The 25,210-nt window shown below is 35.2% G+C and overlaps 2 protein-coding genes and 1 pseudogene across 2 annotated transcripts; 2 read left to right on the plus strand and 1 right to left on the minus strand.

The window, feature by feature from the left end:
- Positions 1–3,526: 3,526 nt before the first annotated feature.
- Positions 3,527–5,908, minus strand: LOC143633846 (putative mediator of RNA polymerase II transcription subunit 26b). The gene is made up of 9 exons (XM_077102072.1): positions 5,223–5,908; positions 5,075–5,143; positions 4,884–4,966; positions 4,752–4,804; positions 4,555–4,679; positions 4,412–4,442; positions 4,073–4,320; positions 3,899–3,989; positions 3,527–3,714 (listed from the first exon to the last, which is right to left on the minus strand). The coding sequence occupies exons 1-9, from the start codon at positions 5,658–5,660 to the stop codon at positions 3,587–3,589; spliced, it is 1,266 nt and encodes a 421-aa protein (XP_076958187.1). The 5' UTR covers positions 5,661–5,908; the 3' UTR covers positions 3,527–3,586.
- Positions 5,909–12,780: 6,872 nt separating this feature from the next.
- Positions 12,781–18,475, plus strand: LOC143633847 (serine carboxypeptidase-like 45; annotated as a pseudogene).
- A 537-nt stretch (positions 18,476–19,012) lies between these two features.
- LOC143633848 (glycosyl hydrolase 5 family protein-like) lies at positions 19,013–21,712 on the plus strand. The gene is made up of 3 exons (XM_077102073.1): positions 19,013–19,591; positions 20,198–20,798; positions 21,273–21,712. Exons 1-3 carry the CDS (start codon positions 19,013–19,015, stop codon positions 21,710–21,712), a joined length of 1,620 nt encoding a protein of 539 aa, XP_076958188.1.
- Positions 21,713–25,210: the final 3,498 nt, after the last annotated feature.

Genomic DNA, 25,210 nt, shown 5'->3' on the forward strand with positions numbered 1-25,210 from the left:
CTTGATAAAAGGTTTCGAAATCCCAATAATGTTTGTATCCGAGTCAATTGCATGATCATTAAACTTCAAAATGCCATCAGGGTGATGACAAGCACGTTTCAAGCTCTGAAGGTTCATGCAATCCCCACACAACCATTGATCCAACACCTTCAATGTTTCATCCACTTTCAAAAACAAGCCATGGTCTGTAGAGATCGCAACCCGCAACACACTTTTACGTTCTTCTTTAGTAAGGTGCACACTCTTGAGATGAGAGATCAAACGAGAAATCCCCTTATTTCCCGCTCCACCATTCGAACAACAATGAAACGCACGAAACGGACACGGCCATAAGCCGTTCAAAGTAGAGGAATGAGTTGTCATAAAATATGACAAAACGATACTAAAACTTAAAAAGACATTTCATCGAACACTTGGCGCGCAGTTATAAAGAAAACCCCGTTTCACATGATTGGAGGAAGACGATAGGATCGACGACCGGTAAAGTCGTAGTGATGATTAACAAATTTGACCTATGAAATGAAGATATACCAAAAAGTCGCGCAGTCCACACGCCATTCACAAGTTGACCAGATATTTTGTCAACACGTAGTAGCTTAAAACGTCGTTGTTTGCCTAAAATAACATCATTAGCATTTAGCAAAAACAAGATTAAACTACCAAAAATTAGGTCAAATCGACAAAAGTCTAAAATACCCTTACACGTGTTTCATTTATAAGGATCTTATAAATAATTACGATAATTGTTTCTAAATTCATAGTGGAAATATTTTAAATTATCAATCGTTATCCGAACTTTTTTAATGAATTCTATTTTAGACGGTTACCGTTTGTGGATTTTGACTATTCATTATTTATTTTTTATCCATTGTCTAGTTCGTCCATTTTGACTTTTGATAGTTTAATCACATTGTTTTGACAATTATCTTTGCAATTGATCGATTTACACAAAGGTTTAACACATTGTTATATACATTCAATAATATATAATTGCATGTCGTGATGATGGCAAAACCATCATAACAATTAATGAATATTACTACGGGAGCCCCAGATCCATAACAGGTTAGTAGTTTTTGTTGGGATCTTTAATTGACATTGTTTGAGATTGTGGGTTAAAATGAAGAAAGGGTGCGACTAAGGTGGTTAGTGAAAGGGTTGTAATGTTGTTTATGTCAGTGGGTGTGGACTCCAAGTGAGTAGGTGGGACGTTTGAGGCGGCAACTTGATACTATGTAAAAACACCGTTCAACCTCATGTGGTAACAAAAATCAATAAGCGTGCTCAATGTGACGAACGAATCAAACCCCCTTTCGGTATGACACCTACCGTCCTTATCTATGGTACAAATATTTTATTGTGTGTCAATACTTGGTTGTATAAGTATGGAATAATGAGATTATGGAATATGGAATTCTAGTTACACATGGTGAATTTTGTCTTTAGAGGGAGTAACGGGATTTAACACACTGTTGTATTTGTAATTGTAGTTTTTACTAGTCTAAAAGTAACGATAATAATAGCGGTAATAGTAATAACAATTTTAGTTAAGTATATAAATTTCAAGATAATAATATAAGTTATTAAAAACTATATGAACTCACATAAATACTCATAGCATTTAAACTTGTTCATTGTGACATTATTTTAATAGGTAACTCACTTACTATATCAATTAAACAAGAATTAAATTCTAAAATTATTTAATTAACCATCTTTTTATGGTGTCTAATCATGCAACATTTTGTCTATCCGACCAAAAACACGAATACCACTAACAGGAAGGAGCAAATCCATGACCTCAAAATGTTTACAATCATATCATACCTTTGTTGTAATAAAGAAATAATTAATAATTAGTTGTAGTTATTAAATTGGTCTACTTATTTAAAAACCATGACCACAAAATGTTTACAACCAAAATATTATTTGAGTATTTTCTTTTAACTTTATTAAAAAAGTGCCGGTCTTACAAACATTTATCAATGAATATCTAACGACTTTCAAATATCCTTATATAAAAATATTAAAAAGATTTTGTTATCCTGAATATAAAAGATTTTGTCACCCATTTCACAACTACCATTCTATCATAACCATCGGTCACCCTACCCCGTTACCACCACTATTACATCCGTCAATGCTGTGTCGTCATCATTATCGCCACCATATTCTTTTAGAGAAATTTACGAACCAAACGCTAATATTTATTACCATATATATATATATATATATATATATATATATATATATATATATATATATATATATATATATATATATAAACTTTAATGGATTTCACTCCATCTATCTCATCGCTTTGAAAAGTTCCGGTCTCAAATCCAATAAATTTGAATCGTTTTTATAAAAATAGTAAATCAAACTCACCTATGGCCCTATAGATCATAAGACCTAAAATATATTATTTTTTTATAATTATTATCATTATTATTGTTGTTTTTAATTGTTATAACTTATAGTTAAAAGAGCATTCATTATATCTTTTTATAATGCAGCTTTCATATCTTGTCTCCATATTGTTATCACTTTGTCCTAAACGAATTAAAATACTTTATTCGCTACAAAACGGAAATAGAATATTTATATCCTAAGCGAATATGTGTTTATATATAGTACGGGTTACAACTTAAAATAATCCCCACTCTTTATGTACTTTTTTTTTTAATTACAATCAAACTTGTTAGTTGTTACCTTACCCGTCATGTTCGGTTCTACCAACAGCGATAAAAACCAACCGTTACAAAATATCAAACAATGTTTAAACACAACTTCAAAGATAATGTGAAATGACGCTGGTCTAGTACAAATCTATATCATGACCGCTCCACTTTGCAACAAAAAAGAAAAAGGTTCGGTAAGGTTCATTCGTGGTTCGTGATCTTCTTATAATTCATAAAACCGCTCTACTTTGCAACAAAAAGAAAAAAGGTTCTACAAGGTATTATTATGACTACATGTTGGTACATATGGAAAGTAAGGAACCCAACAATATTTGAAAATAAGGAGAGCTCAGTGATTGGACGTTAGATCCTTAACGTTTCTTTGGATAAAGAGCATGCCGTTATTTAAAAACTTATCATGGAGAGAATGCGTAAGTTTTCTTTCTAAGTGTTTTCTTTTGTTGTGTTGTAATGTTAGCCTTAGCTTCTTGCTAGTTTAACTTGTTTGTTGTGTTGTAATGTTGGCCTTAGCTTCTTTGCTAATTTAACTTGTTTAATAAAGTTGCCGTTCAAAAAAAAAATTGCAAATCTATATAAAAAAACATGTACGTTGTACGAACTACTAAAACAAACTTATTGTGTGCTTCCAAGAATATCTCTGTTATGTGTGTTGGGTGGGTGGGGGGGGGGGGGGGTAGAGTGGGGGTGCCCAAATCTTTATAAATAAAGGTCAATAAAGGGGTGGTTGTATAGGATATTTTTATACAACAAAGTCCAATGTGACACCTCCCAATTGTAAGTAAACTAATAAACAACCTCGAAAATCTTAGTTGGGAACGTTATCAAATCCCCCAAAACTGGCCTTTCAGTCTACATTTAGCCACCAGATTTAACAGATATGATCCCTAAAACCGACCGTTTGCCCGGTATTTGTGATGGTAGTTTCCGGGTCTCATGTTTTGGTGTTTTTGAGCAACGTCTTGCTTCGGGAGATCTTGCAACTCCATAACTTGTATTGTCCGTTGCCTCTTCGCTGTTAAAACATAAACGTAAAAACATTAATTATTGAAAACTTTATTGAAAATTATAATATAATAAAACATTTAGAAATTAAAAGAAATCTAGTCTACATTTTTTGAAAACTAATTATGGCAACAATTAGTTTATAACTCTATCTTTCAACCCGAGCCTGTTTTGACATGTTGCCTAATACAAACCTTTTTCCGCTTCCTGATAGCGTTCTTGAAGCTTCCTCTTTGTGACTTCAAGCTTCTCTTGATCTGATTCTCCACCAGAGGATATCAGTTTCTGTTTAAATTTATATAACAAGACATTAGTCTAGCAAAAATATTATCAAAACTCGTTTTATGTTATGCAACACGGTAACTTACACGTTGTTGAGGAGTCACGGGACTCTTAGAAAGAGTCCTTTTTTCAATATTTTGTAGTTTCTGGTCCATACTTGGATTCATTCGTCTCCCTGGTGTTGAGCCAACAACCGGTGGTTTACATGGTTTGACCTCGGCTGGTTTAGGGACCACGGTTGGCTTGTTTAATGGCTTTTGTGGTTTCCACTTGGTTACATTTTGCTTCTCAACTTGTGGCTTTCCGTCATTACGGTTCTCAGTTTTTTTAATATCTAAAAGCAACACCCGAAACAGAAAGTCAATTAAAAACTGAATAGCGAACACCTAACAAGTTATTTAATTTTTAAATGTAAATGAACTCACTTCCATAATCATCCATGCCATCGAAGAAATTCTGAAAGTCACCAATAAATACATAAAAACAAAATTTGGCCCGTTAATAAATGATACAAAAAATGTTATAAAACAGAATCATGATTCAAAAAGCCCCTGCAAGTTTTGCATACCTCGGAAAATTCCAATGACATTGAATGAGGGTTCAAAAACGCTAAATCATCCAAAGGCGGTGACGGTAGACCTTCTTCTTCATCAAGAACTGATGGATTCATCGACTCGGGTGTGTCTTCAGAAACTGCATAATCATCATAAAATTATACAAACCGAAAAAAATAATAACACATCAAAAGTATATTCGTTTAATTACCGGTTATCTTTGTAGTAGCCTTCACAAACTCATCTACCATAGCTTTCCATACCCTACATCACAAATGTACCAAATATAAATAACTTTTTTGGTAACTATAAGATATAACATATTAACGGTTAAAATTCTTACGCAATTACTGATCTTGTGATCTGACGTACGTCCTTCGATGCATGCTTTCGAAGAACAATAACAGATTTTCCAATTTCGGTTGCCTGAAATATGGTTGAACAAATTATAAGATAATCATATAGAATTAACAAGTCTCAAATAGGTGATTAGTATTGTTAAAGACTTAAAATTATTAAAACTTGAATACAAACCTTGAGTGTTTCCACTGTTATTGACATTAACTGAAGCTTCCTTAATGAATCGCATAAAGCCGATGCCGACTAACAAGAACACAACTATGATTAAAGATTGCACAAATGAAATTAAAACAATAATTAACAGTTAATAATAGAAAAAAACCTCATCATGGCTGTTGTCAACAATCTCTTTAATCCTCATAACCTCACCAAAAACTTGGGATTCTTGCTCGATTTCATCGGTCAAAGCTTCAGCATCTTCATAACTATAACTGCTAATATGATGGTTAGTTTCATTAACCTCTACAAAATCATGATCATGATCATCAACATCAACATGATGATGATGATGATGATGATCATCATCATCATCATGTTCTTGATTAACATCTACAGGTAAGGCTAACTCCTGTTTATCACAACCAGAACACTTGATGACTCTACAAGAAAACAAAATCTGAGCAATATTATCCCTCCTAACTTTAAACTCTTTAGGACAATCAGAAGCAGCTAACATAATTGCCCCTTCAATTATTTCAAAAATATCAGCATTTGCACCACCAAAATACTCCCTCCAATAATCCATCTTGGAATCCCCCATATCCACAACCCCACCAAACACCAAATCCAAATCCACCAAGATTTCAAACCCAATATCAAAATTGCAACTTTAACCAATCTTGATCATACCCATAAACCTATTACCTCAAATTCACCTCAAAACATCTCAAATTCACAAAATCTTTCAAACCCAGATATCAAAATTGAAACTTTAACCAATCTTGATCATACCCATAAACCTAAAACATCAAATTAGCATAAAATTTGGAATATTTGAGGATGAAAATGAAAATGGTTAATGGGGGATAGAAGTGGATGGAATAAGAGGCAGGTGTACGCAAGGGGGGTGTGTGAAAAGGAGAATCACTTAACAGATTTCACTGTCAGATTTCATGTCACTTTTCAACTCATAGCAATCGGTAGACTTGATAAACTACAAATTATTAAATCATATGGTTTTATTTTTATTTAACCGCCCATAACAATAATGCTCCTTTTGTGCAATAAATAAAAAATCATGCCCCATATTAATATATGATCTTGTCATTGTATATTTGATGTTGTCATTTTATGCATTTAATATTTCTATTCAATAGATGCACACTACTTTATTGATTAATTAATTATTATATACGATTTTGTTATACATGAAAATAAAGAGTTATCAGGACAAGGGACGAATCTGTTCCATAGAATATACAAAGACATAAAATTCTAAAATCAATATTCGATTTTCTTATATATGAAATTAAATAGTTAATAGAACACGACACGTGTATTTAAAGACAAGGGACGGATCTGTTCTATAAAAAACATAAAATTTAGCATCAAACTCACATAGGTTAGACAGTTGTATGGATTAAACATATCATCTACAAGGCAGTTTAGACGGATTTTAGACTTAAACAAGCTATTGTTAAAAAACCCTAACGCATCTAAAAAAATGAAAATCAGATTTTTTTTTTATTTTTAGAACAGAAGTAAAAATCGGATTACCTTATTTTGCGACTAAGGGCATAAGATAAAATTATTATTAGTATATTAAATGCTCAAATATCTTTTTTTTGGAAACCAAAAAAGCATTTAATACTCTCTAAATATTTATTTTATTCCTTTTAAAATACTAAAAGAAAATCAAACTTAAATAATATGAATTAAATACCTTTTTTAGATTGTATTACTTGAATCTAATTATAATACATTTTTCTTATTTTATCAAGCCAATCAATTATGTTATATTTGGAAATCCTAATAAATAAATTAAAAATATTCTAAATGAATGTATATATACAATTTCATTAAATATCTATTAGTACGTTTTAGCCTTTAAATATTTTAAATATAATGATCTTAGCATTTCTTCTAATCACACGGGTCAATATCGAATGTTGTATTTAAAAGGTTTTTAGAGATATTTATGAATTGTAAAATTTTGTTCAATATTTATATCTTATGAATCCATAAGGTATGTTATTATGTATTTTATTAAATTTAACTTTTGTTATACTTTTTTAACTACCTGTGCACACGAACACTATCCTAGTTTTAAATATAAGATTTTAAGATATTCTCACAGCGCAGAGGTAACAACCAGGTTGGGCTAATAAAGGATTTTTAAAAATCAAACTTGAATTTAAATATGATTTGAAAAGAATTTTTAAGTTTTTCAAGTTCGACTTGAATACTGAACACCCTTATGTATCGTTTGATATGCAGAAATGACAGTGGGAATTGAATGGTTCATTATGTGAAAATGAAAAAAGTGGTGTTTGGTTGGTTAATATAATGGAATCATCCATTACATGGAATCCCATTCCATCAAAACCATTCCTTCCCACCCCCTTCTTTTTTTCCATTCCATTCCTCCTTCACCCTACTTTTTCAACAACACCACCACCTAACAACCACCACTACCCCTACCATCGGCACCACCACCAACTCTGCCGACACCACCCCCGCCGCCGCCGCCACCACCATTTTCATCGTCGGAGCTACCACCGTCGCCATTGTAGGGTTTTTTTTTTTGGTTAAAAATATTTTGAGATAGGAGTGTTTTTATTATTTATATTTCATTTCTACAATTTTTTTGGATACCAAACAATAAAAACTAATAATTGATTTCATTCCTATAGGTTAACTAAACACGACAAAGGAATGGTAATGATCCATTTCATTCCCTTGTCCATTCCATTCCTTTGCCCATTCCATTCCCCCTTCATTCCATTACCTCCAACCAAACATACCCTTAGGTGCGTTTGGTTCGTGGATTGTATTGGAATTGGAATTGGAATTTGGATGGGAAATGGAATTGGAATTTAATGAATTCCATTGAAAATTGATATCTTGTTTGGTTATGCATTTGTTAAAGGAATTGGAATGTGAAGGCACTTAAAAAGACAAACTAGCCATTTCAAATAAACAAATATAACCAACCTTACCACCTAGAAAAAAAGATCAGCTCTCTTTCTCTTTCAGTCTGCCGACCACCACCACCGTTCACAATCATTAGGCACCACCACTGCCCCTCAGTTACTCACCAACGCTAGTCAACTACCGTCTCCGACCACCGCTAGCAATCAAAACTGATTAAGGGGAAAAAAACGGGTTGTGTTGGTTTAGATCTGGCCGGAAAATGCGGTTTTGATCTAGCCGGAAAACGCAGTTTTAGATATGGCCGGAAAAAGTGGGTTTAGATCTGGCCGGAAAACGCAAGTTTAGATATAGCCGGAAAAAAGCGCTGCTTAGCTAGTGTTTCCAAGTCGGAAAAACATGGTTCAAACTCACCGGAATTGTGTTGGTGGTGGCCGGAGAAAATGGTGGTGGTAGTTGGTGAAGTGGTTGCTTCTTGCTATGGTTATTTAAGTAAATTTTTAGCATTCCTTTGAAATCCCATAAAATCCTTTGCAATATGGAAGGAATCTAAATTCCATCAAATGATGAATTTGATTGGAAACTAAATCCAATTTCAATTCCTTCTCATACCCAACCAAACAGGTTAACCAATGGAATTTAAATTCCAATTCCTTTCAAATCCTTTGAAATCCTCCAACCAAACAAGCCCTTAGTGACTTCTATGGGTGGAGGGGTTAAGATTGGCAAGTAGAGATATGGGCAAGACCAGCCGGTTGTGATGGGGCTAACCGAAGAGGGGAAAAAGATCCTAAGTTTAGGTAAATTAGGTTGATTCAACGTAAAAATTCATAATATTGTTCATGGTGATTGAAATTAGTATTTATAATCAATCACGAGATAAAAATATGCATAAGCTAAATAACAAAGGGGGTGTTGGGGATTTCTTATTTCAACTTTCTTATAACTTATTATCGTAAGTCATAAATTACAGTGTAAGTCATAAATTACAAAACTGTAACTTATGAATTATTTCTTTCACAGCTTTTAACTTATCCAAACAAAATAAAAATAAAATTTATCCTTTTATATTTATTTTGAGTGACTTATCTTTTATTTATAAAATAAAGTTTCAAACCACTACAGATCTTGGTGAAAATTTTTAATTGCACAATATTTACAACTTTGAAACCTACATTATATAAAGTTTAAAGTTTAACCTAAGCCGTTTTAATATGTTTTAAGATTTAAGAAACTTCTAAGATTATAGAACAGAAAAACCGTTTGTAGAATTCGCTGTATTTTCCGAATTCTGTAACGTGTTACTTCTACTTGAACAACCATTGAAAAAGACGGATAGCTTGAGATGAATGCAAAAGGACGCTAAGCGTTTCAGGACACACCATGAGGTGTGCTTTATAAACACATAGATGACATTTGATGTAAACACTACTCATTTAAATGCATTTATTATGTCAACTCTAACATATTATTGATAAAATCCAATATAAATCAACTTGTTTTTAAAGAGAACATGTTGTAATTGTAATACCACACGACCGATAAAGCCGTACAACATGTTTTGTTACAATTGCATAAACACAAGGTGAAGAATCTACCCAGCAAATAAACACAAGATTTCATAGGGACATCAAGTACAAGTATCAACTAAATTAATCTCTCTTTTAATCGACTTTTCCGATAGCTTCTTTAGCCGACTTTTGTTGCAACAAAAGTAACCTCTCCTCAATAGTACCGGTAGCACGACTGCATCAAGTACGCTCTAGAGGTAGCAGCTAGGTTTATGCTTGTGCTGCAGCTCTAAGGCTCGTCAACAAAACCATGAGCCTCGAAACATTAAACTCTTGAATAACATGGGCACACCTTGTTGATCTCATTAGGCCATCCAACCCCAAGGTCTTGAATCACACATTCTCTAACGGTTCTTCAAGTAAATGTAATAGCATGCCGAATTGGGAAAATACAATTGATTTTACGGGCAGGTTTTCCCTTTTAGAGTATTCTAGAAATTTTAAAAGAGCAACCACTTTGGAAGAAGGATGTTGTTAACTGGATTTAAGAATTTCAAAGGTGTGATCAGGTAGTGGTGATTTTGATAGTTGTGGAAACATAGTGGGCACAAAGACATGGAACGATTTACGGCTTTAATTATCCGGTTTTCATAGAAAATGTGAGCACAAGACGCGACAATAATTTTGGATGGTGGAGATAACCAATTTGGGCAATCAAAATCTTCATTATCTTGTAGTGGCATGGCTAGTTTCTTAAGAAGTATCGGTTGTTAGATGCGTCTAGTAATTGATTTTTAGATTTTGTAATGCAAGCATGAGGCACTACAATTAGTTTAATATCCTCGTTATGACCCAACAATTTCTAATAGTCTACTTATTTACAACAACACTTTGCTTCGCTCAGTGACGGACCCAGGAAAAAAATTTTTAGGGGTCGGAAGAGGGTCGGTGTCAAAATCTTATAGGGGTTGATTGGTATCTTAAAATATACATTCATTTAAAAGAAATTTTTCACAGGGTCAGCCAACATCTACACCTTTGGTGTAGGTCCGCCACTAGCCCACTAGCTTCGCCCGACAGTCGTTAATTATATGTGCTTCATTAAATCATGAAAGATCACTTGCCACCAACCTTTTCTCCGTATAGGATGATGATTATTATCATCTTCAACCTAATGTATTGTATAATTGTTAAAACTATATCCTAATTTGGAAGCCTGAAACATCGTCAGTTCTTAATCTTACCCCATATTAGAAACAAGACTTTAACCTTGAACATTTAACGTGCCCCACTTAATTGTGTTTTTCAAGTTGAAACAACATAAGGCGGACAAACAATCAATGTCATATGGACCCGTATATTCTTTTGACCCTTTTTTTTTGGTTATCTTCCAAGACTCCATTTTACATAATTTGACGCGATATATATATCTAAAGTGATTAAAGAGAGTACAATGAGGGTTTTACCCAAACACATTTTGTCTTCAAAGATCCCATGGCTGTCTACGGGATTATTAACCCGTCAAGACATTCTCGTAGCCAGGGTCGTTTTGCTCCCAAAATGGTGACAATTCGTCTATTCTCACGTTGGTACTGAAAATGCATTAAATGTGTGAAAAATATAGTGTATGTGAAATGTATTATACAAACCCTATATACAGACTAAAAGAGAGATCCAATATGCCCTCTTAACAAACTCTATAACAAAATATCGTATAAAAATACTATAATTCATCTATAACACATGTTTAATATGCCCTCAAGCGAAACGGGCACAACAACACGAATCAATGGTAAATTGATAAGTATCAAAAGAATAATATAGTAGAGAAGAAGATGGTTTAGAATAGAAAGAGAGAGAGAATAAAAGGAGTTAGCATCAATAACCGAAGAGCAACAACATTGATTGAAAAACTTCAATGGAGGTAAATCAGGCCATTCATGGCTATGATACCATTAAACAATATTATATGTGTGCAAAAATGTAGTGTAAATCTCAATAGATAAATTATACTGGACAAGTCTTATAACAAACTCTATTAACAAAATTTTACATATATTAAACGTGTACCAATACAAACATCACTTTTGGTGAATAAAAAGATCAGGTGACAATATATGATTGAGATTCAATTACCCCATTAACGACAGTTTGACTCAATTCTTGCTTACCAACTAAACATATCGACCAAATCACTCATTTTCTTCTATTTCATAACTACGCAGATCACAGTTTCAGAATGGATTGATGATGGTGACACACCGTTAATGGAAGCACCAAGCGAACGATCAAGACCCATTTTGCGTTTTTGGGAATTTTTTTTTCAATTCTAGACCCACGCACACAATCAAATACAATACTTATAAAAAGAATATTACCTTTTTTCATGTTTAAAAATAATGATTAGCATATAAGTTAGTGTGTGTTTGAATGAGATCATTTGAACTCATTTATATTAGGACCGCTGCTCCAAATAGTATTACACCGATCGTGAAATATCCATTGCTTGTTGAACCCTAGTGATTGTGTGAAAGTAGAAACCTTTAAATTCGTGAGTCGAAAAGTTTTACAAAACATTCACGTTCTTGGTGTAAAAAATGTAAATGAAAGATCCCACTAAATTGAATTGGGTCCGGTAATCTAAGAAACAGTGAGAATCCTTAATCACTCTCAATTCTAAGCATGTTTGGGATTGAGTTTGAAAACACCTTATTGACTTATTGGCTTTTTCAAAAAGCCAATAAGTTAAATATTTTTTGACCATCACAAAATTTTTTTTTTATTTTAGCTTTTTGAAAAGGTCAAAAACCAGTTTTTTAAAAGTCTCAAATCATGGTTTTATAAAATGGCTTTTTGAAAAAAATTTACTTGATAGTATTTTTAATTTTTTTATATATGTTATAACTAAGTTATATCTACAATTTTTTTTTCACATGGATCGACTTTTCAAATAGATGTAATCATCGTGTCCATAACTTTGTGAGTAGTGTAATTTGTGTAAGTGATGCGAACATTTACATATTCATTAAGCCTATGCCCAAATCCGAATCACAATTTTATTTTATTTTTTTTAGATGCAACTTACTTAATTTACATATTAAAAAGAAATTAAAAAAATATTGGTAAGTGAAGTTCTCTGGGGTTCTTATAAAGAGTTTTCAAAGAAAACAAAAAAGTCACATACCACATATATGCAATATATCATAGTATGCATATGATATTAGTAGGTTATGTCCATGCAGAAATTTATAGTTTTCTCATGAAAAAGAGTTTTTTATGATGTGCGTGTTTTTAAATATCACATATACTATTTGCTATGTACATCGATTCGTGATGGTATTTTATAAAAATATGGTAATAAAACCATGTAAAACGTTTATAAATAACTTTAACGTTTATTTTTAATAAAATAACAAGTAAAAGAAACAAACAATTTAAAATGTGTAACAATCCTCATAAAAGAGTAAGGAAAAAACGCAAATAAAAGAACAAAGATAAGAGGAAAAAAAAGTGAGAGTGAACTAAAATGGGATGTTGAGATATTTGAACAGACGTACTATACACAGTTACCCAACACGTAGCCACTCTACCAACATATTTTTCTTTTAACATTTATTGATTTTCATCTATCTTATCCCTACAAATGCTTGTCAAAAAATTCTTTCTGTCAGGGGGTGTTTGTTTTTTCATTTAAGATCTTTCTGATCTTTTTTGTCTGCGCTGCACAGACCATGTGCATATATTGCCCTCTGCAGACTATTTGTTTTTTCGAAGATGTTTCATTAAAAAAAGTCTGCACGCCCTCTTCTTGGTGCAGACTTAAACATTCCACTTCTCACTTCTTCTAACCTCTTCTCAACATATCCAACATATTAGTATGATTTCCCATCTTCACTCTTCTTTTCTCTTAACTTACATCCAACCTTATTATTAGTTTAGGTATAATGATTAGTTTAATATTCACCATTCTTATAATTGCTCAATTATTATTAATCTTTTGTTGAAGAAAGTTTGTAGAAAAGTATACGTATAATGAAAGTTTGTAGAAAGGATTGATATAATGAATTTTGTTGTTGCTTGTTTATTGTTGCAAATGTTCGATTATTATTAATTGTTGGTTGAAGAAAGTTTGTAGAAAAGTTAGGTATAATGAATCGTTTATTTAAATTTCTGTTTATTATAGCAGTCTGCAGATGTTAAAAAATAAACAGTCTTCTTCTTGCATACTGCAGATGTTTGGTCAACCTCTTCTTTCACAGATGTTTGCAGATGTGGTCCGCAGACATTTTACCTCTTAAGAAACAAACAGCACCTTACTCTCTGATTGTTTCTTATCACCTCTCAAATCATCAAATTACTTGATTTGTTGATTTGAGGTTTCTTATGCGACTCGAATTCGTGTGTATGAGTCTCACCAACCGGGATAATCTTTAAATGGGTTATGATATTTCATTTATTTGTGAAACATTTTCATAATCAAACAATAATTTCCATGAGTCATGGGCGTCACCAATCCCGGATAGCCCTTAAACAAGTTATAACATCTCATTTATTTGTGAAACTCTTTGATCATCAAACCCTAATATAATTTCTCTTCTCTGCATATTCTTCATCATCTGTCTATCCTCACTATCACCGGTTAATTAACCTCCGATTACCACCCACCATCATCGTCCCCCCCCCCCCCATGCATCAATCATTCAATCACCATTGTTACCTACATTAGACGCCCCTTTTATAAGACAAATATTTATGTTTATGTTTGTTCGTTTAAAAAAAATCAACATGTTTTCATTCGTTTATAAAAATCTAAAAAATATACGCATCTCAATTGAAAGAATCTAAGCGCTAAAAAATATAACGAGCATAACAAGCTAATATGTACGTATTAAATCAACACAAAACTACGTTACAGAATAAAAGGGGGGGGGAGCTCAAACTAGTATTAATATATATAAAACCGGTGATGGTAATGCCACAAACCTCTAAATTGCAATATTAATTGTTTTTTTAATAGTTATTTGGATGACTTTTAATAGTTATTTGGATGACTAACGTTCATTGACCCACCCAATTATTTTAATTTCACAACTAGAAGGAAATCCATAATAGGTGAGAAATACTATATGACTCAACCTGAAACCCGTTTTTTTTTCCATCACAAATGAGACTTCAATCCAATCTCTTCAGCTTCTTAAATTGAAGTGTTTGAATGATCCCCTCAACCACATGAGCCACGTATCATTGGCTACAATATTAACAGGTAATGTAAATTTTTTGTAACGCCTAATTAAAAGTATTGACTAATGTACGTATCCAAAATGAACCCACATGCATGAGGTTGTTTGCAACATTGTCACTTTAACATGTCTACACTAAAATTTTTAGACTAATGTATGCATTAACATCTTTACATTTTTGGGCTTCGATATTTATCAGGGCTCGGATGTTTGAGCCTATTTTAAAACTTCATCATGCATGCATGCTTTAAGCTAATAATAATTTATAAAACCAAAACGAAATTAATTTTATTTAAATTTTTATTTTTGATCCATGCGCCAGTTACATTTGCGATTCGTCATTCTTAAAACACTTTGTATCTTGAACATGTCATGGATTCTGTTTGCGTACGGAATACTAATAATATTATTAATGCACACGTGCTGTTTCATTCTCGTGATCAATTGCACAGTTACCGATGAGGTAGTGAATCTACCCGGCCAACCGCCGGTCACTTTCAAACAATTCGCCGGTTACATCCCCGTCGATGAACCCCAACAAAGATTCCTTTTTTATTATTTTGTCGAAGCCGAATCCACCCCGTGTTCCAAACCCCTTGTCCTTTGGTTAAACGGAGGTATCATTATTTTCAAAACAACGACTTTCTTGTATGTTAGGCCACCACACTCTCTAATTTTTTTTTTTATTATTATTATTATTATTCACTCAAATCACCCTTTGATTTTGATTTGTGCTTAAAATTGCATTTTTTTATTTCAATATTTGCAATATTGAGTAGTGTTTATATAGAAACAGAAGGTAGACGGGCAACAAACTGCACCGTTAGCCCGCACGTTAGTCCTTTTTGAATAGCAAAACTAAGTCGTTTGAAAATCACAGGTCCTGGTTGTTCATCTATTGGAGAAGGGGCTTTTGTTGAGCATGGTCCTTTCAAACCAAATGCTGATGGTTTGTTGAAAAATGATTATAGTTGGAATAAAGGTATGCATGCATGCATAATTGTTTATTTATTAATTATGTTTAGGTTATTAATAATAAAAAGATCACATTCTTGCCTTACATCACAGAGGCAAATATGTTGTATTTGGAAACACCAGCAGGAGTGGGATTCTCTTATTCTCTTGATAAATCATTTTATACATCAGCAAATGATGCCCTTACAGGTTATTTTTTCATATCATTTGTTATGATTGAAAATATGTATGTATATGATGATTCGATATATGTTATTAATACTCGTTTCAGCTGGTGACAATCTCGTGTTTCTTGAGAAATGGTTTGAGAAATATCCCGAATACAAGGATAGAGATTTTTATATCACGGGTGAAAGTTATGCAGGTATGGATTATTTGTTATTAAATTTATCAAAATCGTTTAGGGTTAAACAGAACAAATTAGGATGACCCTGCAAACAATTTTTTTTATCATGATTTAAAGAATTTATAGCCTATTAGAGCGCTGAATACGACTATAAAAGCTAAATCAGTACTTTGATTAAAACGATTTAGAAGGTTATGCATGAAAAATGCACTCTGCGAGTTTTCCAGCCCGTTTGACTCAGTTGGCCCGTTTGTAAGTATATAGCGTTTATAACATGCTAATGTCGTAAATTTATACTACAGGACACTATGTTCCTCAACTAGCAACTCTCATACTTAACTCAAAAGCCAAAATCAATCTAAAGGGAATTGCAGTGAGTAACTTGGTTGACTTTTTTTCTTCCCTTTGACCAAATTTATTTCCTCTTATAGAACTAATCATTTGTTGTGTAGATAGGCAATCCACTATTAGAGTTTGATAATGATTTTAATTCAAGAGGGGAGTATTTATGGTCTCATGGTTTAATATCGGATGATACGTACGACATGTTTAATAATGTATGCAACTACTCGACTATAAGAAGAGAAAACAATTTCAATGCTGCTACCCCTAACTGCGATCGTGTTGCAAGTTAAGCCTTTAAAGAGATTAGTCTTTATGTTAACGTGTATGACGTCACTCTCGACATATGTTTGTCGAATGTTCTCTCACAGTCACTAACTCTTGAACAAAATGTGAGTAAACACCACAACTTCCTAATTGTTGTTTATGATTATGAATCTTTCCATATATGTTATGTTTTGTTTAACAAGAGAGGGATAATAATACTGTTAGAATGTGGTTTGGTGTATACCTAGAGGTGTAAACAAGCCAAGTCGCTCGTCAGCTACTCAAGATTGGCACACTAAAAGCTCAATTCGAACTGAGCTTAAACGAGCCCGGGCCTAAAATTAAGCTCATTTAATAAACAAACCCAAGCTTCGATTATCGAGCATGAATAAGCTCGCCAATTCCAAACAAGCATATTATTATATACGAATTTATAATGAAAATAACTACATAATTTATATTATGTATAGTAAAGTTTTAAAAACTATAAATACTTATAAAATATATTTAAATAATAAACCAATATAATAAATAAATAAATAAATAATAAGTGCTCTAAACTCAAGCTTTAGAATTAGAGCTTGAAACGAAATACATGTTAATAACTCAGCCAACCCGACCCAGGCAAAATTATCGTTATGCCCCAACCTGCTCGTTTTGCTACATCTAACAATACATGTCACAATTATTTTCTCTTATGATTGTTTTCCCTATGACAGTTAAATAAAGAGTTTAAAGTCGATGTTTGTGTTGAGAATGAAACAATTGCATACTTGAACCGAAAAGAAGTTCAAACCGCTCTCAATGCTCGACTTATGGACATCAACGAATGGGCTCCCTGTAGCAGGTATTACACGAACCCAATATCAGATTCATGTCTATTAATATAACTTCATATATCGAAAAACTTAAGTTTTTTTTTTCTTTCATAACAGTATTGTAATGTATGATATGGCTGACATGGAGACACCAATGACTCCTGTGTTAGCCTCCCTTCTCAAGTCTGGTATTCAGGTTTTTGTTTTCAGGTAATCGGTGGTAGTAATACGAAATGTTATAAAACCTATTGGAAATGATTATCTGATTTTGAAAAAATCAGATAATCAGTACAACAGTTATAAAAGATGGTAACCGATTTGCTTAACGCTTTAATAATTATAGATGATTAGATGTTCAAGTGTCTTGCGAAAGTCTTGTTTTTTAAAACATTTTTGTATCAAAACATGTAAAAACATCAAAAGATGTCATTTTGCGACATTTAGAAACAATAGTTCTAAAGAAAAAACTAATCTTTTTACTTAATTTTTTTACAGTGGCGATCAAGATTCGGTCATCCCTTTAACCGGCACCCGAGTTGTGGTCATCGGCTTGGCTAAGCAATTAGGGTTGACCACGACTCTGCCATACAGGGCTTGGTTCAGTGACAACCAGGTTAGTTCAGTTATATTGTTGAAATTTATGTTTTAACATATGTAACCCGTTAGACCGATTTAATCTTTTTTATTTTTAGCTAATTTTTATATTTGGCGTGTTTGACTAAGTTTAGTTTTGGACAGGTTGGTGGATGGACACAAGTGTATGGTGATAATTTGCATTTTGCAACCATTAGAGGGGCAGCACACGAAGCTCCATCTACGCAACCCGAACGATCACTTACTCTTTTCAGAACTTTTTTGGCAGGACAACCGTTACCACATGTCGACGATAATGCTCAAATCAACGAAACCATGATACCTATCTTTTAGATTATTAAAAGAAAATCAATTTCACACATCCCTTTTTTTAGTGAATAAATTCCCTTTTAACGGATTTGGTGACATGTTTCTTCAATGAGTCTCAACAAGACTGTAATATTTTAAAACTAGAATTTAGTTCCCAATAAAAATAATTTTTTTTAAATAAAAGACCTTTCAGCACCCAACGAGATCATGTAAACTATAGATCATGTTAACCAACGAGATCATGTAAACTATAGATTATGCTAAGTGGTTGACCTTTATTGAGTTAAAACACGAAACAAGTGAAATCGATCAAATGCTTATAAAAATATACTCAACAAGTTTATAAAAGTTATCTATTTGTTATGAATTTATTGTTACATGGTTTTTGTATTCCAAAATATTAATCACAATGTTAACTTCACAAACATTTTGTTATTCTTTATATATATATATATATATATATATATATATATATATATAATTTGCCTTTAATCTCTACTTGCTAGTTGCATCCTTGGTTGTACACCATGCAAACATGAGTGTACAATGTTAGTTATAGTGTATACACCTTAATCTTATATAACCTCAAGCTTTTAGTGTAATTAGTTCACATCTCAAAAATGGAAAGAAGCATGAGAGTTGTTATTATCTCAACTTTATTTCTTTTTATTCTTGCAAAATATTCTCATTCCCTCCCATTGTTAACAAATTCAAGATGGGTGGTGGACAACTTGACCGGTGAGCGGGTCAAGTTTAAGTGTGTAAATTGGCCCGCTCATCTACAACCCATGTTAGCCGAGGGGCTAGACAAGAAGCCAATAAGTCATATTGGAAGACGCATTGCTTCATTGGGGTTCAATTGTGTTCGCCTCACTTGGGCCACTCGTATGTTCACTCGCTATAGCAACAAAACTGTTGTGCAAACTTTTCGTGAATTGGATCTTATGAACGCGATTTCGGGTATCAAGAGAAATAATCCTCGAGTTTTGGATCTAACGGTGGTTGATGCATTTTCGGCAGTGATCAATGTGATCACGTCACTTGGGATGATGGTGGTGCTTGATAATCATGTGAGCGAACCAATGTGGTGTTGCTCCAATAACGATGGAAACGGGTTCTTCAGGGACAAATATTTTGACCCGAGGGAATGGCTAAACGGGTTGTCTATCGTGGGACAACGTTATAGGAACACTCACATGGTAAATTTTGAATATTTGTTACCCATAACTTTTATTTCATTACTGTGGTACAAGAATTAAGTTTTCAAATATTATAAAGTTTTCTTTTAAAAATTTGTTTGTCTGGGCATAAAATCACTTGTGTATCTTGCAACAAAACTAATTATCTTGTCTTCTTACTATCATTGCTTTCATAACCGTACCAGGCCCGTCGACTGGACCAGAAATTGTCTACATAACTAATACGGTTGAGTACTAATCGGTGCTCAATGATTTTCAAAAATCTTTATTACTATTATTATTTTGAAATCTAATTTACTATTCATCTATCACTTCTAGTTCTATATTTTGCTTATATTAGGCTTCATATTTTTGTTAGCATTATGAACACACACAAAACAAGTTTCAAATATAAGTTTAAAATTTTTATGGCGCGTCCTTTTTTTCAAACAACCAACTGGTGGACTGATAAGATGACCGGTTTAATAACCAGTCCAGTTACAAATACATTGATCATAAGTCACAACTGCTTACATATTCTAATGATTTTGGCTTGTAAGCTCTTATAGACTATATATGCAAGCCCCTAAATAAAATTACCAATAAAGGAAACCTATATATTTGTAGGTGGTGGCTATGAGTTTACGAAACGAGCTACGTGGCCCCCGCCAAAACGCGAATGAATGGTACCGTTGGGTTCATGAAGGCACAACATTAATCCACAGAGTTAACCCTCATGTGTTAGTCCTCGTCTCGGGTTTAAACTATGCTCTAGACTTTACCACAGTAAAAACCAAGCTTTTGGGACTTGAAGACGCGTTACCAAACAAACTAGTCTTTGAAGCACATAGATACTCGTGGTCGGGTGGAAGAGACGCATGGCTACACCAACCACTCAACAAAATTTGTAATGACCTTACTAATGACGTAGATAAAAACGTCGGGTTTTTTACAACTGGGTCACATCGGGCCCCGTTGTTTATAACCGAGTTCGGTGTGAATCTAATGGGCACGAACCGCGCCGACAACAATTTTCTTCCCTGTTATATGGCTTATTTGGCTGGAATGGACTTGGATTGGGCTTTATGGGGATTGCAAGGAAGCTATTATCTTAGACAAGGAGCCCAAAATATGGATGAACAATTTGGACTACTTGATACCAACTGGACCGGGCTCAGAAACCCGGGTTTTAACAGGAAATTATATCTTCTTCACCAAACACTACAAGGTGCATTTTGTATTAGTGTTGCTTAACGAGCCGAGCCGAAATTGATTCGGCTTGATATCAGGCTCGAAGTTAAACGGGTCAGCTCGAAAACTGTCAAAAACTGACAAAAAAACTAAATTTTAAGCTTGAACTTTGTTTTGATAAGCCCCTATAAGAGTTGGCTTCTTAAATGGACTACTTAACATGAGCGAGCCAAACGAGTGAGCTCACCTAGGCTTGAAATTCAGGCAAGCGAGTTCAGCTCACGGCTCGTTTATTTACAAGCTGATTTTGAGCGATCTTTTGAACTATTTCCAAACAAGTATCGAGGTATTTGAAACCCGTAGTTTTCATTATTGTATATCTACTTAACTTTTATCATATAAAAGTTCAAATTTAATGATTTTATATCTAATACAACTTATTATATGTTATTAAACTTGTTAATAATCAGATAAACTTTACTCATTATTAAACATTTTTTTTGTCATGCAGATCCAAAAGTGAAATCAAGCAACTATACGTTCATGTACCACCCATTGACCGGACTCTGCATACGACCAGACCATAATGGCCAAATCCTCGCAGATGAATGCCACAGATTGACTGGATGGAGTCACGACGATGGTCGGACTCCAATCCAGCTATCAAACAGCCGGTTGTGTATGGAGGTGGTCGGAGATGGGCTTCCCGTGAGGCTAACAATGCACTGCTCCACGAAACAAAGCACATGGAAATGGGTACCAAATTCTATGTTTCAAATCGCAAGCAAAGATAACAATGGTGTGGATCTTTGCCTGGATTATGATCCTAATTGTTCTTCCAATGTCTTGAGTAGAAGATGCATTTGTAGTGGAGGTAACTGGTCTAAATGCCTACAAAATCCCCAGAGTCAATGGTTTCAATTTGTTTCCACCAATAGTAAAAGGTTTTAGAATTAGTTTCATATGTATCCCTCAAGAATATTATACATTTATCGTATTTCATTGTATAGAGTAAAGTTTTTAATACATAATATACAAATAATTGTAAGTTATCGACGCGTTTATGACCAGTGTCATTGATATTTCGTAACTAAAGATAGAAACTAGCATAACTACATAAGAACAACAACAAATACTAACTATAAGATCAAAATTGACCTCTGTTTTCAGTCTGTTTAAACGGCGTGTGTTTGAGTTGACATGTTTTAACCCGTTTAGCTAAACAGGTCAACCCATTAACCCATTCAACCCTTTCTACAACCCGGTTAACACGCTTACAACTTGACTATTATTCACCGACCCATTTGGCACGTTTCTATAAATGGCTTAAACGTGTAATGTCCGGGTTACACGATTTTAAGTATATGCAGGTTAGGATTGATGTTTTTGGCATATGGGTCCTGTTCGGGTTGAACAATTCTACCCTTGAAACCGTCAACCCGACACAAATTACAATTTGCACCCATACAGGATACAGGTTGATCTTAAAAAAATAGCAAAAAACATAAATGCACTGAACTTCCTACAGCATTTTATATCAAACAAAAGATTATGATAGTAATAATATAGTTTCTTTAGTTATATACAAGTATTTATCATATATTCATACTAGTTATTTATAAAACTCAAGGAAAGTAAGAAAATAAGTGTTGCCAGCTTGACCCGACCCGCTCTAAACCATACTATTAAATTACCTGAAGAAACACCAGTCGAACCCTGACAGATTACGAGTAACCTGAGGGTTAGATAGACATTTCCCACGAGGGGTTAATTCCGGCAAGATGGTTCTTCCGATAACCTGCAAAACAGACACCGTGAGCTCGTCACTAAGAAAGGGGGGGGTTCCTCCTTGTGACCACCCTCCGGCGTGAGAATCAGTCTATATTACTCTTTGAATATAAAGTATGTTATTAATACTAGAGCAGTTATCAGGTAAATTATACAAGATATTAGATGATGAAATGATATTACCATTTGATGTCTTTTATAGCCGAAAGTGGGTTTCCAAGGAGGTTTAGCCGGCCTACTACTCTGCCAACTGTGGCCTACGCACGTGCTCTGCTGGTAATTGGTGGATAGGTAGCGGCTGACAGTGGCCAGGCGTGCTGTTCACTTTTCCTTTTCCACCAACTACAGGCTAGGCACGTGATATGGCAGGAGTTGGTGAGCAGGCGGCGGCTATTGGTCACAGTGCTGTGGCGTGTTGTCTGCCATGCTGCTGTCAGTGAGCTGTCGTATCGTTGGTCAGATCTTTTGTCCATACCTCGTCAGGTATCACACAAAAGATCCTCCATTATTATACGGACTGGCTCATTTAGGCGGGAGTTTTCCCCCTCCCGCCTTTATGCGGGAATGTTCCCGGCTTTGCTCATTCCTTCTTCAGGTGACTACTAAATTATTATTGAGTCTGAGCCTTATGCGTGTAGCCATGCTGCGCGGGTGGCCAGTCTCTAATGGCGGGTATCCACTCCTGCGGGAACAGGCGGATACTTGGAAACCATAGGGAGGCATTTCCTGCGGGACCAGCTTGCGTACCGCATGTGAGGTCGTCACAACTCTGAGCGTGGTGGGTCCTGCGGGTTTGGTAGGTCGCGGCGCAGACGTCCCTATGGTGAAGTCTGCGGGTTCAACTGCGCAGACGTCCGTTTAAGGAGTCTTGCGTGTTCAACTGCGCAGACGTCTCCTTTTAAGGAAGTCTTGCGGGTCCTAACCACCTCTGCTGGGACCTACCTCTTCAAGTCCCCCCAGTCCAATGTTCTGCTCATGAATGTTTAATAAAGTGAGGTGAACTTTTGGACTTTAAGCAAGGGGTTTTTGAAAAGGGTTTAGTTTTATGGGTTTCCCGCGGGAAGTCTTACCCACGGGTTTCCCAATGTCACGCAGAATTTCCCAATGTTCTGCTTGATCTCTGGGATGATGCGGATAGGTCTGTAATCTCCCCGCAAGTCAGGAGCGTTTAGAACCTTTTGTGTAGATTCTCCATGAGGTCTTGGTGGTTTTGAACATAGTGATCAATCATGTTATAACCACCAATTCCATCCTGAAGTTTCAAACAACCTAGTTCTTGATGTTCCCGCTATGCGGGGATGTTAATCCCGTTTCTGCAAGCATGGCCCAGAAGATCCTTCTTGGTTTCAATTCCCATGGAGTGCTCGGTATGCGAAGGGTTTTGCCTTGACGCTGTACCCGCACTTCGTCTTATTAGTTACTTTACTCCCAAGGTATCCCTGGCGTTAAATCCCTGCAGGGCTAGGTGCGTGAAGGGTTTTGCCTTAACACTGTACCCGCACCTGACTTATGGTTGCCGAGGTGTTCCTGGCGTTTAATCCCCTGCGAGCGCTAGGTATGTGAAGGGTTTTGCCTTAACACTGTACCCGCGCCCGACTTACAATTAGGTGCCGAGGTATGACTTTTTACGGGTGTTAGGTATGTGGAGGGTTTTGCCTTAACACTGTACCTGTGCCCGTTTTGTAGTTGGGTGGAATGCCAAGATTTTCTCGGCTTCACTTCCCTGCGGGTGTTAGGTATGTGAAGGGTTTTGCCTTAACACTGTACCCGCACCCGGCTTTATAGTCGGGTTTTTTCCGGTTTCCGTTCTCTGCGGGTGCTAGGTATGTGAAGGGTTTTGCCTTAACACTGTACCCGCACCCGGCTTCATAATTGGGTTTTTCCGGTTTCCGTTCCCTGCGGGTGCTAGGTATGTGAAGGGTTTTGCCTTAACACTGTACCCGCACCCGGCTTCATAATTGGGTTTTTCCGGTTTCCGTTCCCTGCGGGTGCTAGGTATGTGAAGGGTTTTGCCTTAACACTGTACCCGCACCCGGCTTCATAATTGGGTTTTTCCGGTTTCCGTCCCTGCGGGTGCTAGGTATGTGAAGGGTTTTGCCTTAACACTGTACCCGCACCCGGCTTCATAATTGGGTTTTTCCGGTTTCCGTTCCCTGCGGGTGCTAGGTATGTGAAGGGTTTTGCCTTAACACTGTACCCGCACCCGGCTTCATAATTGGGTTTTTCCGGTTTCCGTTCCCTGCGGGTGCTAGGTATGTGAAGGGTTTTGCCTTTACACTGTACCCGCACCCGACTTCATAGTTGGGTATTCTTGGCCTCTGTTCCCCGCGGGTGCTAGGTATGTGAAGGGTTTTGCCTTAACACTGTACCCGCAGCTGTCTTGCGGGCAACTGGATAGCCAGGGTAAGGGGTTTTTCCCGCTTACTTTTCGAATCTTTTTGAATTTTTGAAATTTGAAAAGTTGGTGAAAGGATAAGAACAGTCGTCGTGCGACGGTTTCTTCTGACTGTGTCAGGACGTGCTGGAAGTTATGGCGACGGTTTCTCTCCTCCACCCCTCAATGCTGTACCCGCTGCTGGAATTCCTGACATCCTGTCTTCTTCTGAGGAATCCGCAGATGGTCCTCCGCTGGTGCGGAAGAAGAGGGCTGCCGGCGGGAAA

The sequence above is a fragment of the Bidens hawaiensis genome, unplaced genomic scaffold (assembly GCF_021521415.1).
Source record: "Bidens hawaiensis isolate Kalapana, Puna unplaced genomic scaffold, B.hawaiensis_p1.1 tig00006913_1, whole genome shotgun sequence".
Taxonomy (NCBI): Eukaryota; Viridiplantae; Streptophyta; class Magnoliopsida; order Asterales; family Asteraceae; genus Bidens; species Bidens hawaiensis.